This window comes from Oreochromis niloticus, linkage group LG22 (genome assembly GCF_001858045.2).
Source record: "Oreochromis niloticus isolate F11D_XX linkage group LG22, O_niloticus_UMD_NMBU, whole genome shotgun sequence".
Classification (NCBI taxonomy): Eukaryota; Metazoa; Chordata; class Actinopteri; order Cichliformes; family Cichlidae; genus Oreochromis; species Oreochromis niloticus.
The window spans coordinates 8,263,746-8,284,481 of record NC_031985.2 but is presented as its reverse complement, the minus strand read 5'-3'; the positions used below and the strand labels follow the sequence as shown (position 1 = coordinate 8,284,481).

At 41.6% G+C, this 20,736-nt stretch overlaps 1 protein-coding gene across 7 annotated transcripts in view; it reads right to left on the bottom strand.

Annotated features, from left to right (window-relative positions):
- The window catches only part of col11a2 (collagen, type XI, alpha 2), a 43,926-nt gene extending 24,186 nt beyond the window's left edge, over positions 1-19,740 (bottom strand). For 3 of the 7 annotated variants that reach the window (XM_025902425.1, XM_019350668.2, XM_005478397.4), the window contains exons 1-5: positions 14,455-14,978; positions 3,394-3,555; positions 1,002-1,212; positions 639-801; positions 370-492 (exon numbers count right to left, since the gene is read on the bottom strand). In XM_025902425.1, the coding sequence (XP_025758210.1) occupies positions 370-492; positions 639-801; positions 1,002-1,212; positions 3,394-3,555; positions 14,455-14,572 (777 nt within the window). In that variant the 5' untranslated portion in view covers positions 14,573-14,978. Of the gene's footprint in view, positions 1-369; positions 493-638; positions 802-1,001; positions 1,213-3,393; positions 3,556-14,454; positions 14,979-19,696 lie in introns of those variants that run through there. The other 4 variants (XM_005478399.4, XM_005478400.4, XM_025902426.1 and 1 more) reach the window with 2 other exon arrangements.
- Between the last annotated feature and the right edge of the window lie 996 nt (positions 19,741-20,736).

Genomic DNA, 20,736 nt, shown 5'->3' with positions numbered 1-20,736 from the left:
AAAGCTGATGTTAGTCTCCTGTTCCTGATTTTTATCTTTTAATAGCTATTAAAATTAAAAGAAACACTTTTTATTTAAATCCTCTGGATTCAGTGACTTTTCTTTCTCCAGGAAGTGTCACAGAAATCCAAAACAAAGTCCGAGTTTCTGTTTGGGCATCTTTTACCGGAGCTACAGACGAACCCGGAGTTTTGTTAATGAGCTGTAACTGATGCTCCTCAGGGCCTTACTTTATATTTACTTTGTGTAAAAAAAACACCACGAATATGACTCTAACAAAGGTTATTGTTTCCTGTAGGAAGATTTTCAGATATTCGATCACTCAGTTGGTGTCTGTGTATGAACTTGTCCTGTTGTGGTGTTACTCACGTATGTGTTGGGGTCCTGAGCCTGGGTTTTGGGCAGAGGGGAGTCACAGTCTGGGCTGTAGTGTTCACAGAAGTCATAAGCAGCTTGAGGGTTGGAGGCAATCAGCAGCTGCTGGATGTCTCCCTGTGGAGGAAAACACAAACACATAATTAGAACTTGTTTCTGTGTTTACGTGACCAAAACACAAACAAACGTGTGATTTTCCTGCTCAAACTTCCCTAGAACTTCCCTTCCCCAACATCACAGTTTGTCTTGATCGAGCTCCTCACCTGGAACACCTCCTCGTCCAGCAGGCGGGCTCCAAACACTGTGATGCCATTGGTGTCAACCACTGCCTTGTTGCCCCTGGGCAGAGGGCGGGTCATCTTCTTCTTGCAGTCCAGCAGCAGTGTCACGTTCTTCTTGGAAACAGAGAAAGCAATGCGATGCCACCTACAGGCGAGGAGGAGGAACCACAGGCAATTCAATGAGCAACGTGAGAACAGCCCTAAACAAACAGCCATCAGCAGCCCCACAAAAAATTATAAAGAGTTTCCACACAGCCAGCAAACACTCGTCCCATTCACACCTACACCACCACAATCATGTCATTTCAACTGGTCACAAACTGGTTGTTGTTGCTGGTTACTGACTTGCCATCAGCCAGGTTGACGCCTTTGAAGAGTGGGTAGTCCTCGGGGGCTGGCTTGCCGCTCTGGTCCTCGTAGAGGAAAACAGGTGAACGTCCCAGTTCGATACCCAGCTGCTGGACGCCCTGCTCGCTGTAGATGGAGAGGAGGAAGGCCTGGAGACCAGCCTGGGCTTTAACCAGAGCCATGACGGAGAAATTCTCCGGGAAACGACCTGAGGATGAGAAAATGAAAGGATGAGAGCGAGGGAAGTGTTAACCATATTTGTGGATGAGAAAAGATGACAAGAAGGAAGCAGTTAGGGAGAAAGCCTGGGAAGGAAAAACAGGTAGAAAGTGGTAGAAATGTGAAAATAACACTAATGAAGAGCTTTAAGTGATTAAATACACATGTCAGCATGAAGTGGTTACATAATGTCACGCTATGATCCCATGTGGAGCTGGCATAGATGGTGTATCACATAATGACAGCTGGAGAAAGAAGGCTGAACATCAGCTTTGACTTTTGAGGATTTATTCACAGCCACATAAGTGCTACCGTCTCCTTTCTGCCCTCACTCCGGGCTGTCAGGCAGCTTCTAAAGTTAATTTGTTGTGGGTCTTCCACATAGTTTAACTCAGCTCCTGCACTGCAACACATAATTATACTTTATATCCACGAGCATCACGCAGAGGGCTCAGCTGCTCCACACAGCTCAGTGCAAACAGATACCGACCTAATTACAGGTTTCCTGTCTGGAATTCATGATAAATATTAAATGCAAAGCCAGTTTTACACTGTGAGATGGAACAGGTTTCAATAATACTACCTTAAATGTTAAATTCCTTTTCCCCAAACAATCTTAAATGTTAAAATAAGATAAGATCTGCTATGTGGCAGTAATACTGTGCAATATTGATATAGCCTGCAGCTACATTCAATATATAAACCCTAAATAAAGCTAGAAAACTTAATTATTACAACAGAAGCTGTTCTGACCTCAGATCTGGTATAATATGCAAAACTTCATGACATGTTTGTACATATTACTTTCTACACTATCAGACTTCTGGCACATTTATGAACAAAAGAAAAGACTTTTTTCTGCCTGCATTCAGACTGGGTTTGTTTCAGTCTTCAGCTCTTTGGATGGCATCTATGAGGAATTACAAAAAACAAACAGAAGTCTCTTCACAACATTTAACTCAGTGCCTAAAACTTTTTTAGACATATAATTATAATGTTCATACTTTTAAAGATTCCTTAAACGCCTCACAATAAAAGCTGTTGTTCTGCAGCACTGTGCAACAATCTCCCTTCATTTCTTTACATGTTGCCAAAGAGACATATTTGTTCTGTTTTTAAAGTAGTCTTGAGTAATAGTTCTGCACGATTTCTGAGAGTCATTGCTTTTTATCTCCTTTTCAGTCCTTGTACCTGAACATTTTCACAGGAATGTTTTTGTTTGTTAAACCACTTTAAATTGACCAGTGAATCATTCGAGGCTATAAAAGGCACCAAACTCATGGGATAAACCAGTACTGTGTTTACACACGACACACAGCCTTTGTCAGGCACTTTGTTACCACCAGCCTGTCACCAAAACTTTATTTGTTCCCATTTGAAAAAGATTTAAAAATGACAAAGATAACAGAGTTTGACATAAAATAGAATTTTTGTGCCAACAAGATGTTTCCCAAAGAGCTGCTTTCTGAAAACGTATCACTGCATGATGTGCACCTTATCCTTAAAAAACAAGGAAGTAACAGGTCTAAAGAAAACTATCTGCAGCAGTGAAGCCTGGACACAATAAACACAGACCTCAACATTACAGAAGCAGCATGAGCAACAGAGTATGGAGCAAAAGGAGAGCTCTGAATGTCCTTCAAGAAGCCTGGAGAAATATTCCTAAAGACTACTTAAATAAATTAAAAGAGTTCGGACTGTGTTGAAGAATAATGATAATCATACCAAATATTCAGGCTGCTTTTGTCTTATATACTCATTCATAGTATGCATGTTTGCAGGCTTAATAAATTGCTGCACCCATTTTCAATTTTTCAAGAAAAAAACAATGAACTGAGGGGTGGCTTATCCAAAGTACTGTACTGTACGCAACTATTGTTGTGTCAAAGCAAAACACTTGGCTGTAAGTTGGCTGTTTAAACCAAATCGGTGATAAATCAGGTGTATTCACCCGTGAACAGCTGAACTCTGCAGCTTTGCTTTGATCTTCTTGAGAAACGTGTGAGCGAATACCTCTGATAATGTCAGGACGTTTTAATCTTACATCATATTATAGACGTCAGTCACCTCAGTAAGTAAAGTCAATTTTTACAAAAAGGTTAAAAAAGCTCTTTACAAAGCAGTCAGTCTGAAGACTAACACTTCGACACCCAGCCAGGCGGAGGCCTACCTGAGAAGAGCTGCTTGGTGGGGGCGGAGATCTGGGCCTTCTTGGTGATGCGGAAAGCATGATCGGGGCTGCTGGAGCGACGGGATGTGCAGAAGCCAGGGACCTTCTTCACACCCTCAGGGAGAGAGGGAACCTGCAGAGCCCGTAACACATCGACCGGGTCTAATGACAAAGAAACAAGCAAAGAAAACAGTCATTACGGTTATTTTTAAGACGTTATGTTCACTAAGTAAACAAGTAAAATCTTAAAGCTGATTGTTTAGTTGCCAGAAATACTGCAAAATGACTCTAAATCAGCACTTTACACACAGTCATCATTAACACAACTGGTCTGTGGAGCTTTCAGAACAATGGAAACTAAAGAGATAACATCTGAATTACAGCTGTTTCTGCACAGAGTACTTAACTGTTTTTTTTTTTTGCATTAAACTAAAACAGGGTGAGAAAAAACAGCCTCACACCTTGAGTGATTACTCCACAGCAGGCCTACAAACTATATGTTCAGCTGTTTTCTCTAATAGCTTTCTAGAAGGCTGTCCACCTGTAAGCTGTATAGAAATAACTGAAAAGACTTGTTTAATATTGCCAAATATTTTACAAAAAAGGGCAGTTTTATTTTTCATTGCAGTCATTCTTTGCAATTTTCCCCAGAGAATCAAAAAGGTCAATCTCAAATGTTCTCCAATCACTAATGTGATATAGGATCAGGTCCAGCAGATGCCCACAATGGCTGCCACTGTACATTTAGGTTTAATGTAAGAAAGGAGGCCCTGTGTCAGAGCGAGCGGGCGGCCGTCCAAGCCACATATATGAAGCGGTGCAGGGCAGGTACAGGAAAGCTCAGTTTAATGCAGAGCGCAGACAGTGGCGTCTATTCTGCTCACGTTTATCGAGCAGCTGAAACAAGCGGCTGTTGACGTGATCGCGCTGAGTGAAACGAAGATTTGTCTGACACCACACAATCATTTCACAGTTCCCCCTGACACGTACACGCAGGAACGCACGCTCGCTCCACAAATATTCAACACATACCTGAACATCGTACAGTCACACACACACAGCCTCACATCCCGTCTCCACATCAGAGGTCAGCCAGTCTGTTTCTGCACCGCAGCTGACTTTCTCACATTGCTCAAAGGCACTGTGGCACTGTGTGCAGAGGAACCTTTGGGGCTCAGGGTGTGATTCCCTTTATGATCAGCTTTAACAAACCGAGCTGTAACAGCAGGTTGAGCAGAAGTGCTTATAGATACTAAACCGAGCATTTAGAAATCAAACAGTAATCCTGCACAGGGAGAAACTTATTATATCTGATTAAAAATGCTGCTCCCTGTACATCAGGCAGGACTGTCTCTGTTTGAAACCAGAATCCTTGAAGTATTGATTTTTATTATTGGCATGTTTTAAGACTGGATAGTTTGATATTTATAATATTTGGTGTTGAATCACAAAAAGGCTGCATAACTGTTTAGTTAGCAGCATCAGGGAGACGTTATACTGTCACTGTAGCAGGACCAGATGTTTTATTATATATAAATCTACATGATTCTCATTTAAAGACTTAAAAAATAACAGTGAAGGTTGTTTCTAATGAAATGCTCAGAGCTGCTGGGTACTCTGCTGTCCACTTAGAATAATAAATACATTTGACACAAATTCTGCAAAGGCGTGAAAACAACTGGCCTGCATAAAAAATCCAGTGAAGTGTAATTACAAAGTATATCTCACTGAGGTTTTAAAGTGAGGCAGTTACATCCTCCCTCAGTGTTGGCGAGCCTCTCTGTGTTTGAGCTTACTTTACTGTTAACAACCAATTAAACCCATTTACAGCCAGCCCTGCTGTGGCTCCTCTCATAATAAACTTACAGCATCACTGATGCATTTCTCTGGTACAAAAAAATGACAGCAATCAAAAAAATACCACGAGTCTTTTTTGAGACGTATCAGCTTCTATATGACAAGTTTCTTTTACTTTTTTCACCCTGCAGCCACATTAATAAACCGTCATTTCCACGTACTTCAAATACCGTCCTATTTATAGACAACCTGTAATTATTTCACCCTCAGCATGTTTAAAAAGCACAGTGGACCATATAACAGCATGGCACTCACTCTAATAACAGCAGGGCACTGTTACCACTGTGGACATCACAGCCAAACATGTGAACAGCAAAGAAGTGAACAATCACTGCACAGTGTGAGACGTGTGTTTCCTAAACTATCGATCAGGCACAAAGTTCATCAGACATCAGAAGACAGAACACGGAGTAAAGTTTCAGATTCAAACTGTGAATGAGAGTCAGAAAAAGTAACAGTTTGACTACATCAGCTTCAGAAATGACTTAAAGTTGTCGCAGATCTTCAGCCTTCACCTGTCTGCTGCTGTCAAACATAAAGATCCACAGTCAGCGGCTCGTTCTGTGACAATATGAGGCTATTTAGTGTTTTAATCAGCCATTTATGAGGTTTACTCTCTGGTTTCCTCGAATCACACTGATCCCATCAGAGGTGCGTATGTTTAGGTGACACCCAGTTTATCAGAGTTAACAGTTTATGAGATCGTGCCCACAGACGGTAATATTTATTCAGACAGCGCAAACGGTGCATTAATATTGGTTCCTCAACCACAGCCCATTAACATCACTCTGCACCGCAGAGAGAGAGAAGGAGGAAGAGAGGAAAGGGAAGATGTACAGTGCAGGGAATATGAAGGAAAGGAAAGTGAGAACAGTGCTTGAAGTTAGTGAAAGTGGAAACATGAGACAGGCTAAAACAGAAAACACAAATGTAGAAAAGTCCCTCAATAATATAGAAAAACTCTAGACTTTTCTACATTTTTCATTTCCAGACATCGGTGTGCTGACCTTGTGAACTAACAGGAGAAAAGTAGGCTCCATACTTTCCCTGACTTTCAATGGAGTTTCCAAAATTAACAAACTTTCCAGGACCTGGAGGATGCTGATCTATTTATCTGCATAACTTTTAAGTCTTTTGCAGATCTTTGCAGCAAAACGAGAGAGAAGAGGACCAGGCAAAGGGTGTGTGTGTGTGTGTGTGTGTGTGTGTGACAGCAGACAGGTTGGTTCTGTGATGGCAGGATACTGGATCGGATTGCACCCCGAGCTCCCCCAGTACGCCCAGTACAATGTGCTGCTCTGTTCCCGACTCCCTGTCCGGCTCACATCTGCAGACGGGGCCCTTCCTGCCCGAAGGACCACAATCAGGACAAAAACACACCCACAAAAATAACACGCTGGGCCACAGAGCTACACACAGCCAGGCGGAGGAAAGTGCACCTATACGTGAGACGAGGAGCGGCAAAAATGAAACTGGACAAGGTAAGAAAACAGACGGCCGAGGGGCACAAGCTCTCTTTCTTCACTTCTCTCTCCTTCCTCTTCCCAGTTCCTTGCTCGTTCGTACCATAAGCGCTAACAGATGGCTGCAGCCTTTTGATGTAAATGTGGGCTAATTACTCTGCTGTCATTAAGACAGGAAACAGGGCTCCCAGCCACCTGAAGGCACATTACAGTAGCCTGTACAGTTATACCTACTGACAGCCTGAACATTTAAAAAACATCTATCTATCTATCTTGAACACAGCAAGTGTAAACACTGAAAACAGCATTAAAGTTGATGAAAATCTCTGCTTAAAATCTATTAAGTGAACCTGAACAATGCCACAATATATTTATAAAGATTATCAGACTCGGTCTGTGTGTTTTATCCTTAAACCACTGAGTCTGGAATAATGGTTTGCTGTTCAGTGTATAATGAACCTGGAGCATGGAGTAGATGTATTTTTGAACAGGTGCCCCACGACTGAAACAATCCTGTCCCTGTTACACTGGGAGCCACCCAGTTACACCAAACCACAACTCACCAAACACGCAGACCACAAGCTTCTTCCACTGTGATAGGAAACACATGTGATACTCAGGGTGGCGGTCACACTGTAAAATGACTTGCGCAGCTCCTGCAGGGTTTGACCTGCTGCAATTCCCCAGAGTCACCACTAGATGGAGCCGAAAGCGACTTAACTAACCTTGTGACATGAGCCACACATGTTACACCCACACACAGTGTTTACATGTACACATGGTGCAAACAGACACACTCACAGGAGTGTGAGATAAACGGTGCTTGTGCGTATCGACAAAGTAACTGCTAACAGGAGTCGGTACACTCTGCTAACGAGCAGCTTCATTGACTTAACAGAAAACACAAAGCAGCTGGACACACAGATTAAACTCTGTATGCACATAACGTCAGAAAGAGGATTACTGGGGAGGAAAGCATGCAGAGAGAAGGAATAAAGCTCACTGTGTTCCTCATAAAAGCACGAGACCTTAAACAACTCCAAAAATATTAAACATTAGGAAGAAGGGACTCATAGTGACACGTGTCCGATCTATCCAGTTATTCTGTACGTCTGCTTCTTACATTAGAGTTTATCGTAATGTACAATGATACAAAGGACACTCTAGACACATTTAAAAAGTTTCAAAAATCAAATTAAAGAAAAAAAAGAAATAAAGACAAAATTATGGGTGATAGACTTCGGTTAAATATTACAGTATCTTTATTTCTTGAAACTTGTGTATGAGGTGACTGAGTTCACTTGATTCCCTCTCTGCTGCTTTGTGCCTAAGATTATTTATGTGTGTGTGTGTGTGTGTGTGTGTGTGTGTGTGTGTGTGTGTGTGTGTGTGTGTGTGTGTGTGTGTGTGTGTGCATGCGTGCCCTTTGTATTTCTGGTACAGCTGTGCAAAATACCAGACACACACTCCAGCTGACACCATGACCTCTCACCTCTCACCTTTACACAACTACAACGTTGTCAGACACAAAGAGCAAGAGAAGTGCTATATTGACCATGGATTAACACATACACACACACACACACACACGCACACACACACACATGCACACGCACACACAAACAGATGAGCACTTTAGAGTCGCTCATATAAGAAAATTAGAAAAAACTAATTTCCAAAACTGTCTCATAAAAGTTGTTCTGTGATCACCAGCTGTGTCTCCATCCAGCCTGCTGACCACAGAGGCTTGCAGCTCAAGCTCCAGGTTATAATTTCCAACATGCTGCTCTATAGTTATGATTTATTTATAATGCCTGTGTATACAGACAGAGAAACCAATATGAGAAGCCGTGCTGTAAAAGGGAGTTATTTGAATTGACATGATTTATTTGGTGTAAGCCGAGGCTTTGATTAGTCAGTGTGTGGTTGTTTGCAACATAAATGTTACACCATGTGACACAATCTGTAACTGAAAGAGAGAAAACCAAAGCAGGACTCGCCTTTGTACCACACGAATGTCACTAAATCCTCCCTGAAAACCTGAAGGAGGCTAAAAATCAGAAGAAACCAAACAGACAGCAGCAGATCGCTAACGCTGGAGGTAACACACGTGGATGAAGAATAGAATAATTCAATAAGAACAGTTAATCCACTTAAAGCACAAAAGTTAGTGCCATTCATCCCACTCTGATCCAGAAAGCAAGTCGAGTTTGTGAAGTTATTTGAAGTAGAAGATGATAATATTATTTTTAATATGAGCATCTGCCACTGTACCAGTACATATACGACAGAAAATAAGGAAAACCTCACTAGACTCACTTTAAATGTCTTTATTTCTACTAAACTTGGTCTTATTTTAAAGGGCGTCTCTTTTGCTTTCTTTGCTTATCCTGTAATCTCTGATGGGCCTTTAAAGTCGGTGCTCAGTGAGTTTTAACTGTACTGTAAGTCCAATCATTCCTTTGAAAAAACAAAGCATCTGTCTCTTTGCCTTTATACTTAAGCTCTTATGCTTTGTTTTTAGCTTTAATACCTGCCTCTAAGTTTAGAGCATCTGCACTAATGAATCACAGTCTCCGTGTGGTTTATAAGTAACTGCAGGGCAGTGCCAACATTTACTGTACGGCAGCTCCCCGTGTGCCATTATGTGGTCTGTGCCAGTCTGCGTGTGCGTCCCTGATGATGCCAACGTGTATCATGCAGTCTTGTGTGGTTTCAGAGCTGCAGGCCGCAGTCTCAGGTTGGATCTGAGGGTGGCTACTGACACCACAAGGCCAAGACCAGAAGGCCCCAAGCAGGAGGCAGTGACGAGTGAGTCCCTGTAACTTACTATCACACGGAGCAGACTGTGAGCAAAGGCACAAATTAGACAGCAGTCAGACCGTTGGTGCCCCTGTGCTGAATGAGAGGCCTCCACAGCTGAGCTGTTCTGGCTGTTCTTCACAAATCTGAACAGTGCACATCACAATCTACACTTTTAACTGAAAAGCACTCATTACACTGAACACTTTTATAACAGAGAAAGAAAAATGAGCATCAGTGCCAGTTTATGTGGGTTCACATAGTTCTCTCCTTATAAAAGCTGTTTGTGGACTCCACACATTTATAAACTGGATCACTTCACAGAGACCTTCTGAAAACTGCAGCTGAACATAATACAAATGTATTAATATTTTGGTCTTTTGGTGAAGAGTCACAAGGTTTTAGTGCAGATTTATGAACTCTGAAGGTGATAACCAAAATCATATCAAATACCACATTATACTAAATTACCCACAAACTAAATGTCACCATTTAAATGCTGTAAACAAACACAGATGTGAAACTGTCCACAGGACAGACAACATATTCACCATAAATCAAACACTTTAAGTAAGAATGACCCAGACAAAGAGGCGATAAGAAAGAGAGGAATGGGAGCAGTAAGCAGTTGGAAATCCCCCTAACAAACACACACACACACACACACACACACACACACACACACACACACACACACACACACATCATGTATTCTGTGGCTATAATTTAGCTGCAGGAACACATGTGAGGCGACGGCGGGTAAACACCACTGCAGGGGGAATGCATGAGAACTTTGACTCGTTGTGGAGTTTTGAGGCTCTTACTTATGCAGCAACATTATTCCTCAAGGGCTGCAACATTTAAAGCATTCAACAAGTTATAAACCCTCAGAACTCCAAGATAGAGGGGGATAAAGCGTGAAGACACCTCTGTAAATCTGAAAAACACCAACTCTGAATACTAGAAATTCTGTTGTTATTAAAGAATTAAGATCTAACGCTGACTTTCCCTGTCTTCCACACATTACACGCTGGGATAAACTCCATAAATGCCACTCCACCTGTGAGCTCAATAAAGACAAACAGATTTGGAGACAGGATTAAGTGGGACAGCTGGTGGTTACTGCACTAAGAAACTGTAAGGCCCCCAAAACCTTCAAAGTGCTTTTCTGTCATCGTTCATGCTTCAGGGTAGCATTTTCCACTGAAGTCTAAAAACATAACTGGTTAAAGCCACAATTTCAAACTATTTTCAAATGCATAGACTGCATTGATGTCTGGAAAAAAGATGTACATTAACATTACATGTAAAATCACACAGCTGGTCTCCATACCCTCCCACATCAACTTCCTTGAAGCAGCAAAATAACAGTGACTAGGAATAGCATCCTATACAGACAGCCTGTCATTATAAAGTTGGCACGCTCTCACGTCGCTCTTGCACATCTTCTGCTCAAACAGAATGTCTCCCAAGAACGACTATCCCCACGCACAAACCGCTAAATCATCACCTATAAAACTGTGGAAACGAGAACAACTATCTTCAGCTCGCTCAAGTCTGCAGTGCTAATGTGGTTTTGTCTGAGAAAGGATTTCACAAGTTCACAGTCTGAGGGGATGTCGTGGGTTAGAAATGAGGCCTGAGAAGTGTTTCAGCATATCTCAGCGTTGGAGTATGCAAGCTTTAATCTTAGAGCTGCAGTCTGGGCCTTGTGGGTCTAGACTGAGAGAGTAGGTCAGCGTGTCACACATCTGTTACAACACTGGGTTCAATAATGGATCAATCGAAGAGTCAGGACAACCTGTGGTGGCTCGAATCCAGGAAACACAGGAAGTGTTAAAGATTAAAAGGAAACCGTTCACAGTGTAGGCCGTGCTGTGATATCTGTGTCAGTGTTCAGCTTCCACTTTGTTAATAGTTTTTAAACTTCTGGGTATTAAACGGCATTCTAACAGGCATTAAGAACATGGGCTGTGTTTGCCCTGAACTGTGCATTTCAGGCAACCTGCTCTCACATATCGTGTTCTACCACCAAAGACACTTTACATTACATATGGTTAGGTTTAGATTTAAGCACTGGTGGAGATTTATTCATCCCAAAACTAAACATAGAATCAGAGGGAGCGTGAGAGCTGCCTGGAAGTCTCAACTTAGGGCACAAGTCAGCTGAAAGTTTGGTGTTTTTACAAAGTGTCTGTGAAAAAACTAAATCAGATATTGTAACTGCAAGTTTCCCCCCACTGTGATTAGACACAGTTTTATCTCAGTTTTAAAGTGATGGCTGTTGGATGTAAAATGCAGATATTTGATGGGGGAAGGCTCCTGATGGCCAAGTGTAAAAAATCCGAAAAAATGGAAAGGTTTGCAAAAAAAAGTACAAGAGAGGAGAGAGGATAAATGTGTCACATCAGGGGCCCAGGGGAACATGATGACAGGGCAGGGGAAAACCAAGGGGACGGGGTTAATGCTGCTAAACTGAGTCACGTGTGGCTGAAATACCACACACTTCCATTCAATCACAAGAATGAGCTGTCAGGCTCCTGCTCCACCGCCACATATAGTGGGTCTATTCACCGGCAGTGAGGGACGGAGAGAGAGCAGAGTATGTTATGTTTAGCCTGAGTGAGACAGGCTGCCCTTTGAGGAGCGGTCGCCTTTGAAATGAGGTTGAGGAACATCCATGTCAAGAAAATATTGGCCTCTGAATTTCTGCTTCTTTGAACAAAAGTCTGCTTTCATGTGTTTCTGGGCTGCTGCTCTCTGGGTGATGGCGACGTCTTCATTCTCTCAGGACACATCTGAGAGCAAACATCTAAGATTCAGACCATCTTCACCCCTCTGAATCTGCATTTCACCGCCGGCGTGTGGCGCTGTTACAGTTTACTCTCACATCTGCTGCTGAGCCACACTACGCACACAGAAACGCGTATGCAGGGCGAGTGCGCGCAGGAACCCCCACACACGCACGCAGCACAGCCCTGAGAGGTGGCGTGAGTGTTTTACTTGCGTCACGCTGACATTATCACAGAGCAGGTGATTATAAAACTTTTTTTCCCTACCAGCGAACGAAACCCTGTGATTTGGTGTATAAGCGCTCACAGCCTACCCGGGCTGCTGCACACAGAGGCACATTCATGCAGATGAGGCATACGTTTCCACACCCTGAGCTGGACACAAACATCCATAGCTTGCAGACGTACATACGCAAACACAAGTGCACAAAGCGCGCACACACTGCGCGCAGACACTGCAAGCTTTCACTCCCGAACCCCTGCGACCGAGCTGGTCAGCCGCATAACAACCTATTCATAAAAAGCAAAAATGTCTCAGGCTTCCGCCTCCAAAATACACACGGGACACGGCTGGAAGGTGCAATCGCCTCTCGCAATCTGAAATTGGAAACGCAGCCAAAGAATACACTGGAGGAGGCGAGTTATGCCACAGAAGCCCCCGCGGTCCGTAAGCTGCTGCAACTGTGCTGGCACACAGCGCACACTTACAATAAAGAGCCAACCTGTTAACGTCCAAAGCAAGAACTGCTTTAAATGATAAAAGTTCATGAAACTGCAGTGGAATAAAAATCATTATTAAAATAGTTACAGTTTGCGCTAAAAACAGAACTTTTTTGCTACGCTTAAAAAGATACAATTTTCTTTTCACAAAAAACTAAAAAGCATCAAATGCACGAAGTTTATCTGAACTAATCCAGACTAGAAAGGCTGATAAATCGTTTCTGTTAAAAATAACTTGAGACGACTAGCGGTCCATCAAGGAACAGCAGCGCATACGGATCATTCCTTCAACAAATAATGAAGTCAACAGTTTAAAATCCCAAACTAAAATAATCCTGGAAAACCAGCCTGGTGTTGGCTGGGAATAAAGTTCACTTTGGCTTATTGAAATCCCTCAGAAATCCCTCCTCTTTGAACAACCGGAGGCAGTGATGGACGGACTGGTGCACAGGCTGAACTGGTAAACACATTCATATGGTTCCAGCTGGTAGCCCAGTGCACACAGAGGCCAATATTTAGTTAGAATAAAAGAAAAAATAATACTAAAAATACTAGAGTCCAAAAAAATCAAATGTTTTATTCGACAAAGTTCCTCAGAAACTACCAAACAGGATTTTGCACCGTCTTATCCCATGCCCCCCTCCGGGTAGGGGGCGCAGAAATGAGCACCACCCTGTCAGAACTATTCGGAACTTTAGATAACAGGGTCAAGTTAATACAGAGCACATAGAGCTCAGATCGGAAAAGAGAATCACAAAGAAACTGATCGGAGTAAAATAAATAAATAAATATCTGCATGAGTCGAAAACTTGAAGACTAAGTAACAGAAACAGATGATGACACCTGTCAGAAGTCTGACTGCACAGAGGAAGACAAATTCCACGAATGTGAAATTAACAGCTTATTTGTATGCATTATTTTTTAGAATTGATAAAAGCCATTAATGTTCATAGAGAATGTTTTTTTAAAAGTTTTTTTTCAGATTCAGTTTCGGACACCTCTGCATCACCTGATCAATATTTCTCGACAATATCAGCAGTTAGTCGTTAGCAAGGTTCAGATTCAGGCCCTTATGAAGCAAAGAGAAACACAAGTCACAACAGAGCGTTTTGGGAATAAGTCTTTCAAGTCCTCAAAACATAAACGTCTACAGACGTAAGTCTTGCATGGAGCAAATACCAAACAGATTTAGATATTTGGATACCGTGGGGCCCACTGATGGGGCACTGCTGCCCTCATTCTTCTGGGAATAAGTAAAGAAGCACGTCAGGTGCGCAAACGTCCCATAACGGAGAGATACAGTCTCATTACGCCATCTATTCAAATCGATGGCGTTTGAGACAGAAAAAAAAACAGGAAACCATATTTTAACTGTTATTTAAAGAATAAAAATAACCTCACCAATAAAAAAAAAAAATCTGTCTCACCTGCTCGAACCACAGCTGTTTGGCACACGGCGAGCGCCACGGTTACCAAGGCGAAGGAGGAGAAGTCCATGCGCCATGGTCTCCGTTTCTTCCGGAAGGGACAAGCTCCAATATCCATAGTGTTGCAGTAGTTCTCCGGCCTGGGTCAGCTGTAAATGTGGGATATGGGGGAAGTTATCCTCTCTCAGAAAGCCAGCCGACGAGAGGAACCCGACTGACCCTTCTGTGAGGAAACAGACAAAAAGGCACGCCTCTGGAGACGTCTTTACCTTTTTCCGGAACCCTTCCTTAATGAGTTACCTATATTAATGCACCAAACCTAAACACTAAAATTGGTTTGGGGTGAATAAATATATTTTATATTGAAGTTTAATCCCTAGCACTGAAGCCCCATTGAGTCAGATTGGGTACGAGTACCCAAAGTGGAGAGAGCAGAGAGAGACCTGGAATCACGCTCTCTCTCCCTTCTCTCTCTTTCCCTCTCTCCTTCTTTACTTTCTCCCACGAAGAGTGAGAGCGGTTGTGTATGTATGTGTGTGTGTGTGGAGAGGGAGAGAGGGAGAGAGAGAGACAGAGAATGGTAAAGGTGGAGAGGGAGGGAGAGGGCGTGCGTAATAGCGCGCCGGGCGTACGTAGAAATACGTGTACGAGGAGAGTCTGGGAGTGAAAACTGAGTCTGAGAGTGAAAACTTTTCTTTTCTAATGACTGAGCTGCAAAGACGTTTCAGCTTTTCTGTTAACTCTGAGTTATTAACTGAATGTCAGTGAAACCTTTTTGTGTTCGTCTCGATTCCCTCTCAAAAGCCCAAATTACTGAGATGAGCATTTATCTTTGTCACTTCCTGCTTTCTGCGTCTGTACCTGCGACAGGTAAATGCAGGCTTTGTAGAGCAAGCAGGGCTGCTCAGGTAAACTGAGGATGAGACGGCAGCACCGCGCTGTGCAGAGCAGCTGAATGAACGTTGAGTCAGCCAATCAGACCTCTGTCCGCGCCACTAGCCACGCCCCCTCGGCTAAATCCTCGAAGTTCTACCGCTATTCTGATTGGTCGGCCCCACGTGGCGTTGTTTAGCAGGTGTGGAGTGGAGGTGGAAAGATGAGGCATACGTAGTAAAAAGAATATTATCTTTGATTTACTGTGTAAATAACTTTTACCAAACAGAAATTTGAAATAAAATATTTGGAGACAAAGTTAGAGAGACAAGACTGAGACGTGCACAGGAGGGAAACACTGGGCATAGGATGTTAAATATAGAGCTGTAATGCAGGAGGAGAAGAGGAAGACAAAAGAAAAGATTCATGGATGCAGTGAAGAAGGACATGCAGAGTGTAGGTGTGACAGAGGAGGATGTTAGAGGAAAGGCTGAGGTGAGGGAAGATGAGCCGCAGTGGCGACTCCTAAAGGAGCAGAAAGAAGAAAATGTAATATCTGACTGAAGAGTATGATGAAGCCTGATGCTTAAAAGGAAAAAAATGTTTGCATGCAATAAAACAGACAGACACTCCAGATTCTCAAGACATAAACCAAACAAAAGAATTCAGTACTGGAAGAATTCTGAGTTATGCCTCAGAGAGACTCGAAGAACGTACACCTGCTGGCTTTACATTGTGCTCGTCCTTTTATTTAACAGCACAAATGTCCAGTGAGGATCACTCAAGATGATCCATTAATTCCCATCCAGTCAGCCAGGACTCCACCTCTATCTGTCTGCTCTGTGCACCTTGCAGTAGATGGCACCATGTGATGGCAGCCGTCTTTCTTCCTCAGATTCAAGATTCAAGCTCAAAAATGACTCACTCTCTCTACTTTCCTGCGCGGTCCAGATGAGGATGGAAGGAACTAATGCACATTTCCAGCCTTTTAATATTTGTAAATACATCAGATTATAGCAGATTTTGACCTTAACTGTGCAAAAAGCTGACGCGGTTTAGGATATTTTAAGAGTCACCAAAGGAAATTTAAGGACCCACCTTAGTCTTGCACCTTATAACAATATCATGCAAAGAAGAAAATAACCGTCGTGTTTTTAATGGCTAAGGAATGCTGCCTTAAGACATAATGAACTCTTTGCCAACAAAACCACAACCTGTCATCTCCAAAATTACCAGAGATGAGTCAAGATCAACTGAACATCATAAATTTTAAGAAATTGTAGTACAAAGACACTAAAGCAGATATTTTACAGTATCTAACAGGTGTTTATGACGTCCTGTGCTGCTGTGTAAACTGCACGAGCACTTCTCACATTTCAAAGTAAAAACCTAAAGTAATGAATATGTGTACAGACACCTGAGCTTCTTTTTTCCTTTTGAAATCGTCTCTTTAACGAACACAAACCCTGTCAAGCAGTAATATCAAACACACATTCCTGTCATAAAATCAAAGCTGCTTTCATTGGCCTACATGTCCCATACGTATGTTTCAAAGCTGCCTGTGTGCGCTGCTGTAAACGCTCCTGCTGCCACACAGCCCCGGCTTACTCACTTTCTTTGAATGCAGACTTCACATCCAAAAAGCAGTAATCAACTGTAATTATCTCTTGATGTTCCATCCCGCTCGCTCTTTCTCACCACCTTTCATTTCTTCTCTCCTATTTCTGTGTGATTCTCTGAGGGGAAAACAGGGGTGTGTTTGCATTCTCTGCTAAATCCCAGATAACTGCCCTCACTACCAACTGTTCCAAGGGTCTGGTGGCAATGGCAAAGTACACAAAGGAAAATAGGGTATAAGTTATTTACTTAACATGCAAACAAAACACATTTTTCATCACCACAATGTCGTAATTCTTTTTGATGTTCTGCTAACGTTAAACCTAAAATAGAGAAGAATGCTTTAGATCTGAGCAGCATCACAGCTCAGGTGACTTTCAGTCAGTTTGACGTGATGTCATGTGTGTTGATAAATTAATAATAAAGGCTTTCCTTTATTAAAGACTGGTGCTTCCAATCACAAGGTGACCTACTGCCTGCTGTTTTAATATTTGTTTATATTTAAATGCATAAAAAGAGGAAGTGTGAGCAGATCCATTCCTAAATTACAGGAAACGTATATCATGAAATCTTCTCCACTCATGTATCAAAAGCCTTTGTTTAAATGTTTTAGGACTCCACTTCCTAAACTGGAGCTAAATGGTGTGCAGACTTTTTCCCCTCCCCCTGAGTTTTTACTAAAATACTTCAAATGCAGCGGCGAGCAGTACGGTCCAAACTGTATGACAATATCTGGGTTATTTATTTGAAAACACTGTAAGTCTGATCCAACTGGAGAAAAATGAGATTAAGTTATATCTTACAGTGCAGATAAGAAGTGGACTATGACAGCAGACTAAACATAAGCATGCTACGAGTATACATTAAAAACTAAATATTTATGTCAGTGTGGCAACTTTGCTGAGTGTGAGGGTAATGTCTGGAAGGAAGTATCTGTGGCCCTAACTACATAAACCATTACTGTAACATTAAAAGATGAATGTGTATCAGGGTCGTGAAAAACAAGTTGTAAAAATGTTCCATAAATAAAGTTAGCATGAAAAAGCACAACCAATCACATTCCAGCACCCTGTGAGCTGCATGAGAGCGCTGCAGAAAATGAAGGAGGCTCATTACAGTTGTCAGTTCTGTAAAGAGTTGCACAACTTTTTTTAGTTTAATAAAGTTTTAAAAAATGCTTTAGCTAACACACGTGCACACGGTTCAAAATGTTAAGTTGAAAAAACATTTTTTTTAAAATTCAAACCTTTATCTTGTTTCCACTTTTTACTTCTATCAGGTTAAGTGGACCCAACTTTTCTTCAAGTTGAAAAACTGAGTTATCACATGTTTTTACAGTTGGTGGGTAAACTTCATGCTTGTGTTTGGGGCACATTAATACTAAAATGTGTCAGTTTATTCTTTTACATATAGTTTTCTTTTTTCCTATTTCCGTTGTGTTTGTGTGCTTTTGCAGCGTTTTTCTTATTGCTGGTGTTTTCTTAAGTTGAAGTCCGTTTGGCCTCTCAGGGCCACCGTAGTTTATAGATTTTATTCTTGATTTATAATTTTAAGCAACCATAAAACACTTCAGGGTCATCACCAGTGACGGCTAACACTGCAGTACAAAAAACTCTCAGGATGGATGCTGTCACAGTTTCTGCAGCACTGGTTATATATCATGTGACAATGCTGGATTTGTCTTATTTATTTATTCTATTTCTTATTTATTAATTTTTTTTAAATCAGGGGTTTAAACCAGGGGCGATTCTAGGATCAGAGCTTTGGTGGTGCTGAGCACCCAGAGAACTGCACAGTCAGGCAAGATAAACTACTCGTCACGATGAGACTTCTTCCCTGGCTCTGTCAGTCCCTGCATCCAGTGTGTGAATGTGTGTGTGAATGGGTGGATGACTGGATGTGTAAAGCGCTTTGGGGTCCTTAGGGACTAGTAAAAGCGCTATACAAATACAGGCCATTTACAGGCCATTTAAATTTCTCCAGTTGTCCTGAGTTCCCTCTGACTGTCTCCTTGGTGCATTTAAAGCCCTGTTCCTCCCTGTCCTCGTCGTCTGTTGTCTTCGTCTCCGTTATCAGTCATCATAATTTTACCATCTCTGTGCAAGTCTGTAAATTTCTTTATTAAATCATAAGATTCTTAAATTCATCAAGTCTCTCTGTGCCTGGATCCTCGTCACAAAACATGACATCACTGTTTTGTACATTTTAACACAATTTAATCCCCACATTTGTGAAAGAAAAGCAAAACACTTTTTTTAAAGTCTGTAACAAACCATCAAATCTGATAAAGGTTATTTAAATGCTGTAAAAGAAGAATGGATTGGAATAAAAATAATACATATCCTAACCTTAATTACTGGGGGAGAAAAATGAATGATGCTCATAGTGAGTAAAAAGTAAACTGAGTGCATTTTTTGGACAGAGATTCACTTTTATTGTGTATGTATAATATAATACAGATACATAAAAAATACACTCCAAAAATAGAAGAGTCCTTGAAATGTACAAATGTACAAAATATTAATTAAAAAAATTATCAAAATGGAGGCAACTTTGCCTCTGGTACAATGTATACTATGTATAAAATGATCTTTACTGCAGATACTACTATGGCTCTATGGCAGATTTTTTCTTTTATTTTAACCTATGTCGCCTCACCTTGAGGTTGGCAAATCACTCTTGGTGGTCAACTCTCTCAAGCAGTTTAACAGTTTCTGTTTTGCCTGTCACTGTTCCCTGTCTGTTTACTTACCTGCTTCTTCCTGACCTTGTACTTTCTCCTCACGTTCCCCTCTTTCCTCTCTCCCTCTTTGGAATGACAATCATACACAAATAGATTGTATTCAATTAGATGAAAAAATTACATTAATATGAAAAAATACTATTAAGATCACTAATAAAAAAGTCCTCTCTCAGTGTACTTTCAACCAAAAGGCAAATAACCAAACCACATGAACATCTAATAAAAGATATAAATATTGAAACACTGATCCAACATTATCCTTGATTGATGGATCATTTGATCCTTTTTTTGAAAAAAACTTCCTTATAACCATTATGAACCTGGCTGTCTCTCTGTACACACACACACACACACACACACACACACACACACACACACACAGAGACAATAAGAGTTATAAGGTTAGTTGTCATCCAGTCAGTTAGCTAGTTAATACCCTGGGTTTAATATCGGCACACATGACAAAATAAGCAGCTTCTCTCATTCCATTTCAAACAGGACAGTGGTAACAACAATAGGCTACAATTTTAAGCTTTAGATTTTAAATATGCTATATACATTTCAATGGGAGCAACAGGACGGCCAAATGTCGCTGATTTTACTACAGAGCAGGACGGATTGTAGGGTAGCAAACATCATTGGAAAACACGTTTTCAACACTGCAGGTTACCTGGTGTAATGTTTTTCCGCTAAAGAGAAACATGGTCTGACTCCTACCTAACTATATAAAGAGTAAATTAAGGTTAAATGCAGCTAACATGTCTTGTTTTAAGACAGGCACTCACACCTCCGCTCCGCTGCGGGCCAGAGAAGGGGAGAGGCGAGCTGGAACAAACCATTTGGGGGGGGGGGGGGGGGATCTATACTTTTGTTGTTAAAATATTACGTCTCAACCAAGTACTGTATGCTTTTTATATTTTTAGTAGTGTGTCACACAAACAGCAAATATTGTCAAAAAATTAAGAAATCTTTGGGGGTGCTTTGATTCAGCCCAAAAATGGGCTAAAAACGCCCCTGGTTTAAACATGATGAATTCCACCATCTACATT